Genomic DNA, 8,256 nt, shown 5'->3' with positions numbered 1-8,256 from the left:
ATTTTACTTTTTTAATCAATAACAACAATTCCATTTGATTGTTATTTTCTCACTACCGTTTAAAATTTTAAGTTTCACATAGCTCACCTTAGCCTGTTAGTTGAGAGCTTATGCTACCAACTAAAAAGTCTTGGGTTCGAATCTTGTGTACGCGATGTATGCGTTAATCTATCTTAATTGTCTTAAATGTCAAAAAATAAAAAATTAAGCTGCAAAAACTACTTACATAATATTTTGATAATCAACTTTAAAACATACTACTAATTTTTTGCACAATAAAATTTAAATCACCTTTAAAATTTTAGTATTATAAAGTTACTTCAATATATATATATATATATTCTAGATCTACTGGCGTGTCAGACTACATAGTACTCTGCAATCTATGAGAAATTATTCTGTGCGGACACCGGAATGATTGGGAGACCAACTAGAATACGCCACGTCACAAGAAAGTGATGTGGCGTCTTCTAGTTGATCTCCGGACGCAGTCTGGGGTCCACATAGAATAATTTTTCCTAAACATAAGATCTGGACTGACACTGTTCACTAGTCACTACAGTTAGAGCCGACACTGCTCACTGTTCTACATGTAAAATTGATAATTTCAATAACAAATAAGCTTACACTAGCATAAACTTAATTTCCCGTCCAGTGCAGTCTTTTATGAATGCAACTAACAAAATTTTCCACACAATCCGAGATGTGCAGAGTAGTCCACCAAGAGTCTTCCCATTTGAAGGATAGTCCAGCAGGTGAATTTTCATGGTCCTGAAAGCAGCATAAAGGATAACTTAATTAGATTATAGAACTTAAATACTCAAAAATATTGCAGATAGCAGTTTTTATTTAGTACAAGCGGTGATATATTCTGCCATTCAGATAATGCAATCTAATCCATGACATGTCATGTACATATAAATGTTTTCCTAGGAACATTAGACTATTCAATATAAAGATTTGAATAGTTTTGTTGTAACTCCATAAGAACAAAGAGTGAAATAAGATTTCGATTTGGACAGATTTCTTACTATTTCTTAAAGCAGTTCTTTAGTACAAAAAATTTTAAATTTTTCAACTCAAAAGTTGTTTTAAGAAGCGGCAAGAAAATCATCCCAATTGTATTCCATTAGGTTAAAAAAATAAAAATTATAGATATATTCCATTATGAATTCGAAAGGTCCATAAGAATTATCATCATTTTGCACTCACTTGGAATATGATATGTGAATCATCATTCTCCAATTGTTCTTATTAAGTGCACATTGACAGCAAATATTTTTGTATAAATTCTATGCATGCTACCTATCCCTCCTCTTCCATCCTGATCATTATATAACTAATTTCGTCCATTCATCTCATGGACTCATTTTCTACCTATCATTATATATGACCAAACCACCTAATATATTCTCCAATTCCTTCACTTTAATAGCGCTCTCAATTTCCATCAAATATAATTATTTCACAATCTACTCTTCCTATTTTTGACACATATGCATCTTGCCATTCGCATTATAGTCATATTCAACATGATTATCAGTGATTTTCTAACTAATCAACACTTGGATCCATACAACATATCCCACCCAAGTATAGCTTTATAAGATTCACCTCTAAGATCTATAATACTCTCTAATCATATAATACTCCCAAGGAAATTCCCCATTTTAACTAACCAATCATAACTCTAGATTAGAAGTTATATCTTTACCTATTTCCCCACTCTTCCATAACATAGATCCAATACACTCAAGCCTATCATCCATTGGAATCACTTTATCTTCTTAAATATCAATTGATAATTGTTAATAATAGCCCAACTAATTGCATGTCATGTTCCTACTATTTATTCTACTAATACAATCCTTTATCTTGTAAACATTTCCCTATTATTCTAATCTTCCACTTCTTTTAACAAATATCTCACCATCACTAAATAGGTCTATGACATCTAGAAAAAACATACACCAAGCTATCTCATTTTGAATATCCTTCATAAATTTAATGTTTGTTTTTGATGTATCCTACTATAATTGAGATCTCATTGGTCATTCCACAATTACTTCAACCACTAGTACATACTCCATCACACATATCTTTAATAACTTGACCTTTTATACACCCTTTTTTTCTTAATATGCATCTAATTAATTCTCATGTTGCTCAATCATAAGGCCTCTTAAGATCCATACAAATCACATGAAGATCCAAGTTATGTTTTTATGTAGGAAATAAAAACAAATTCTTTAAATGCTAATGGAATGTTTAAACTTATGGCAGATCAACTATATCGAAGTTTATTTCCCTTTTAAGATGATAACAAATGGTATTTTAGTTAAAACCAACAAGATATGAGACTACAACCAGTCAAATGACTTAGCATTGACAATTGAAATTAACTTCAAAAATGCTTAAATCGGACTAGAACTAATGATGGATTTTGTGTTAACAGCAAACATGTACTTCCATGAAAAGATAACAAGAAACAAATTAGAAAGTGGAATTTAAAACATATATCCTGCTATACATCTGATTTGAATTAAACTGGAGCAAAAATAAGTCCAATTATAACTTTTAACGAGGTAAGCAAGCAATCGCAGGTCACATTGTCGATTCAAATTCCAAGAGCATGTAAGAAAATGTAGATAAAAAAACACGAGAACTCACATCATACGGATGATCCAGCAAGACAAGTCAACCTTGACTTTGTGTTAGACTCCGCCAAAGGATTTGTCTTCTCTTTTGAGGTCATTCTTAAATCCCAGAGTCGTATAACACCATCTGAAGATGCAGAAGCCAAGCAATTGGATGCTTCAAAAGTTTCATCGTAGCTTCTTCTCTTCAACATAACGAGGCCTTTGACACGTGTGGAATGAGCATCATCAATGGAATATGCGACTTTTCCACTTGTTGTATCCCAAGCAACAACATTTTTATCTTCTCCACCGGTAAATAAGAGTCCACTCTAGTACAATCAAGTAGCAATGAAATCATAAGAAAACTTCCTAAGAAAGTGAGCATTGAAGTGAATAAGATCATTTTTTGAGTTAATCTGCACTAAACTAGAGAAAAGAAATCACCAAAAAAAGTATATTTATAAAGTGACAGAACAAGCCTGCTGAGTACACAAATCTATCAACTCTCTTAAATAATTAAAGCGTAATTCTGCAATAAAGGAATAATGTATACTGCACACATCATTGATCAGCCTCTCCCTAGACTCCATAATAGCGAGATCCTCAGAATATATAGCACGACTTTTTATTCCACCATGCCTAAACATCTAAAAACTTGTAAATTTAACAGATATAAACAACTATCAATTCAAAGTTAAAGAAATTTACGAATTCACTACCTCGCCAGTTGCAATGCAGAGGACACGCTTCTGACCAACAGTTTCCCATATAATTTTCGCATCCTCGGCATTGTGCGCAGTGATTCTCTCCTCCGCCACCATAAAGAACATGTCCTCTGACCCATATTTCACGACTGACGCCTCCCGATCCAGACGACAGGAGAAGCTACGCCGCCCCCTCACCAGATTAACCATCGCCAGGCACGAATCCCGTCCGACAGTAAGGGCGAGCCGGCCGGACGGGTGCACTGCGAGGTCGCTGACGCCGCGGCGGTGCACGGGGACGGTTTTGAGGTGGACGAAGGGATCGGCGTCAAAGATACAGAGATTGCCGTCATCGGCGGCGCTAATGAGGTTGCGGGGAAGAGATTGAGCGAGCGAGGTAGTATAGAAAGCGAGGGCGGTCACAGCGCCAGAGTGATCAATAAGGGAACCAATCTCAGAGGAGGTTGCGAGGTCGTAGATCTTGATAGTGTCGTCGGCGCCACCAGATGCGGCTATAGGACCGGCGGCGGCGACGGACTTGATTGGGGCCGTGTGGGAAGGGTAGGAGAAGAGGGGTTTTAGGATTAGGGCTTCATCGGAGGAAGAAGAGCTTAGGGTTTTAAGGGAGAAGCCCCAAATAAACTTCTCGTAGGAGCCAGCCACCAGCGTCATCGCTCCAGAAAGCCAAGGGTTTGTGGTTGATAGTTTTATAGGTAAATCGGGGGAAAACAAATTAGCAAAAAGGTATTATCACCGATACTAAAATCAAAAGCATTTTAAATGCGATATAAGATAAATATAATATATTTAAATTTTATGGGATGAATTTATTATCTTTGATTGGAATTCATTAAAAAAATAATATATAAATAAAAAATTAAAAAAGATTAAATTATCACGGGCATGATGGGACAGAGACTCTGTAATGTGATTGAAGACGTAAAAGTAAAAAACTAGACTTGATAGAGGTAATTGCAATTGGAGGCAAGTTGTGATGAGGAGGCGATTGACGAATATGTGATGCGAGAGGAAGCGTGGTGTCGATGTCATGCTATAGATCTCGTTATTTCTTAAGGTGGCGCTTAGAGACAACCACAAATTTTCTATAAGTTTATATTTGGTCTAATGCGGCAATATGCTTTATAGATTTTATAGATCTTTAAGAAACTACTTAATATAGCACTCATTAGAAAAAATATATTTATCCTTGTATGCATAATTACAACATTCAACCAAGAAATAAGAAAATACAAAGTCTAACATCATCATAACCTAGGATGGCTAAAGATGCGTCTTTTACGACATTTGGTATGTGATAAATCATGTGAATGATCATCTGAGTAAAGTTTATTGCATTATTTTAAGTTCATGAGAGATTATGTAATTAATAATCATTGGTGATTTCTCTTTTAAGTCAATACTAACTAAATGAAATGATCATGCACTTTGACTCTTTTTTTTCAATATTTAACCATCCACCTTGGGTGGACCATGCTTACCTAAGGTTCCATGGGCCTTAATGATGTGATGACTTCACCCTCACACTAAAGCATCACATCCTAACTCCAAGGAGATGGATGAAGTGTTTTTTTATGATTTTGGTTCACTTAGTATGCTTAAGAGTTCTCAAATTTTATAATTTAATCGCTAGTTAAGGACCTGAGGATGAGCATAATTAGCTCTAGGGTAGGCCATGTCTCCTTAAGGGCTTAGGAACCTTAATAAAATGTACCCCTACCCTTAAGTGGTAATAAAATTAAGATGAACATAAAACGATCTATTAAGATATTGAAACTAGCTAGGCAATCAACTAATAACTATTGGATCTACTTTGGTCATTAGGGGTAGCCCAAAGTCTATGATTCTAGAATGTAATGAGAATCCCTCTACCACTTGGACTTTATTAGAAGAATCTATAGTGATTTACTAAATCACATAAGGTATATTTGGGAGGATTAAAACTAAGTATAGGGAGGCTTCTAGACAGCTTGATGATAGGTAAGAGAATATAAGACAAGTTACTAGTCACTAGTGATACCTCCAAATTTAATGTTTAGCTCAACTTGCTCTGACCCGATTTGAAAGAGGTAAATACTTGAATTTCTATATTATGAATTCTTGTGCATGTGACTGGTATGTGTTTGGAAGTGTTTTATGTGTATGAAAAATATATGCATATATTCTGAAGTGAGTTCAAGGGGTTTGAATGCATATTGTTGAAATCTAAATTTTTTCCCCTATAATGCCTAGGAGGTGGGTGTTCTAGCACCTTTGCACTGTAACAGTAGTGTCTTAACGTTGTGTTCTCTAATTTTCAAATTTTGAACTAGTGTCAAACAGTGGCGCCTAGGCAATGGGCCATTTTCTACACTTAAATTTTAAAATTCACTATTCCATTCATTTTATCGTTTTGGAAGGTGAGAAAGAGAGAGAGGAGAATTTTGGAGTGAAAAGGAAGGTATTTAAGCCGCTTTGGATAGTTTTTAACTGTCTGTGAAGTTCTGAAAGTTGTCACTAGATAGATTATACTATGTCTATCTCAGTTTTCAAAAACACGAAGTTTTTTCTAAATTTTTTAATTAAATTTATATTTTTGTTACTAAAAAAAGAGGATAATTTTGCATTAGTTAAACTTTCACCGCGTAACTTTTTATATGTTATAAAGATTGAAATTCTGAATATTTTGAATATTTTCTATAAATTTTATACCAAGTACTTTAAAAATTGTGCATTTTTAATTAACTAGAAAATAATCTTGAGTCATAAAAATTATGTTGTACTATGATTAGAGTCTTAAAATATTATTATACACAATCTCTAATAATTTGGTTATATTTTAGAAATGTAAATTTATGCTCAAGTATTGTGTTATACTGCCTATCGTTATAGCAAGTTGAAAAATTTTGCATTGAGTGTCTTTATGCATTAACGGTTACACTGAAAAGAAATATGTGTTATATTGATTAAATTGAATTTGGTATGAAAAATATCTATTGGTAGATATAAGGGGCCATAATCCTTTAAAATTTTGTTTGAGATCTAAAATTTGAATAAGAAAATATGTAAAATTCTGTCTGTTTGGAGTCATAACGAACCAGAATCTTAGATGTTGTCCGAAAGAGTGAGAATTATATTGTGAGACATAAGGGGCCAAAATCTTGAATTTTGTCTAAAAGAGGAGGAAATATGTTACATTTTGTTCTATGTAATAGAGTGCATATGAAATTCAATTTATTTAACTACTCATTATTATTAGTTAAATCTTTGGATAATTGCAATCATTTTATTATTCTACTCTGCAAAGTGAATTATTATAATGTATTTAATAATCTTAAAAAATGTTTAACAAAAGAAAGGTTTAGAAATTTAGATTCGTATTTATGGTTTGCTGAGTGTTTTAGCTCATTGTAATTTTGTATTCTATTTTTAGGGCCTCCAAAAGTGATGGATTCGGTTGAGTAACTATTCAAGATATGATATGAGTCTATATATGCATTATTCTTTGATTTTGTACAGTCATGACTAGCTTTGATTATGTTTTATTCTATTCTCTATTATGTAGTCACTATAGTGTAACTACTATATACATATTTTGTTGATGAAATAAAAGAGATTTTGTGGATTAGTTTGTTTTTAGTGTATTATACATTGTTAGTAGCTCTGTAGTTCATTATTTGTTTTAACATTTATATAGAAAGAAAAACTAAAAATAAAATAAAATAAAACTATATCTTAAAATTTGTTTGTCGCAAACCTCTAACATTAATAGGTCTTATCAGGTTGGATTGAGGCATCACCTAAACTCAACTAAGGTAAAACAAAGTCAAGTAGTAATCCACCAAGAATTTATCAAACCAGCTTTAGGTTATACTACAGGTATTTATTAGCTTAGTTATGTAATAACTCAAATATTTGAAATAAATTTATACATACATTTAATAGATAATTAAAATTTATACAGACCAATTGGGGGCTTCTGTAGCCTTCACCCTTATCTATAAATTACCTTCTAACTCCATTTTAATGGTTTGGAATCAAAAGAAGATGATTTGAGCTAAAATTATAAGATCTAGTATGATAGATTTTCAAGTGTTCAACATAAGATTCTTCTTTGTTCTAACTGAAGTTCTTTCACTCAATCTCTTGTTATTTGTATTTTAGATTGTTCTCTTATTATATACATAGAAATCAAGTTTGTAATAGAGAGTGTAATTTCTATTACTAAAAGTGATAGCCATTAGGCTCCTTTAAAGTGTTGAAAACACTTCGGTTTGGTTTCTATTGTTACCTTGGTTTAATATAAGCATCATATTATTTGTGTGAACAATTTTAGCTTTGTGTATACTTACTAGATTATCTTAGCTTAAGCAAATTAGTTGGTTCTTCTGCTAGTTTAAGTACTCAATCAAAATTATGATTTTGAAAACTGGCCCGAATCGACATGTTCAACTAGTTCAAATGTGAACCAGTTATAATGTTCTATGGTCGTCTTGGTCCGCCTTAATACTCGATATAGTATCAAACTGGTGTAAACCGATTTAAACTATCGGTTAAACTGGCCAAACTTAAAGTGATCAAGGTTTTTAAGAACTCACTTGTTCAATTAATATCCTATTTAAATAATTAAATAAATCATTTTAATTAAATATTAATTAATAAATTAATTTAAATATAATATATTTATATTTTACAATAAGCCTAAATTTATGTTATAATTATTTATCATCTAAGCACCAACACAACATACCCATATGGTCCCACCACCCCATGTGAACTCCTAACACAAAAACAAAACAAAAAAACTATATAAATATAACAAAACGAAGCTCCAAGTTATGTGGTACTAAATAACTTAGTTAAAATTTTCTACTTCAAAGATATATATATATATATATAAACATTTTTTAATTATT

The 8,256-nt window shown here is 32.4% G+C and overlaps 1 protein-coding gene across 1 annotated transcript; it reads right to left on the bottom strand.

Moving 5' to 3' along the window:
• Positions 1-537: 537 nt before the first annotated feature.
• On the bottom strand, positions 538-4,049 carry LOC110103373 (p21-activated protein kinase-interacting protein 1-like). The gene is made up of 3 exons (XM_020832057.2): positions 3,359-4,049; positions 2,671-2,968; positions 538-771 (listed from the first exon to the last, which is right to left on the bottom strand). Exons 1-2 carry the CDS (start codon positions 4,013-4,015, stop codon positions 2,672-2,674), a joined length of 954 nt encoding a protein of 317 aa, XP_020687716.1. The 5' UTR covers positions 4,016-4,049; the 3' UTR covers positions 538-771; position 2,671.
• Between the last annotated feature and the right edge of the window lie 4,207 nt (positions 4,050-8,256).

This window comes from Dendrobium catenatum, unplaced genomic scaffold (genome assembly GCF_001605985.2).
Source record: "Dendrobium catenatum unplaced genomic scaffold, ASM160598v2 fragScaff_scaffold_1056, whole genome shotgun sequence".
Taxonomy (NCBI): domain Eukaryota; kingdom Viridiplantae; phylum Streptophyta; class Magnoliopsida; order Asparagales; family Orchidaceae; genus Dendrobium; species Dendrobium catenatum.
Note: the sequence above shows the minus strand (reverse complement) of the source record. Positions and strands in the feature narration are given on the sequence as shown.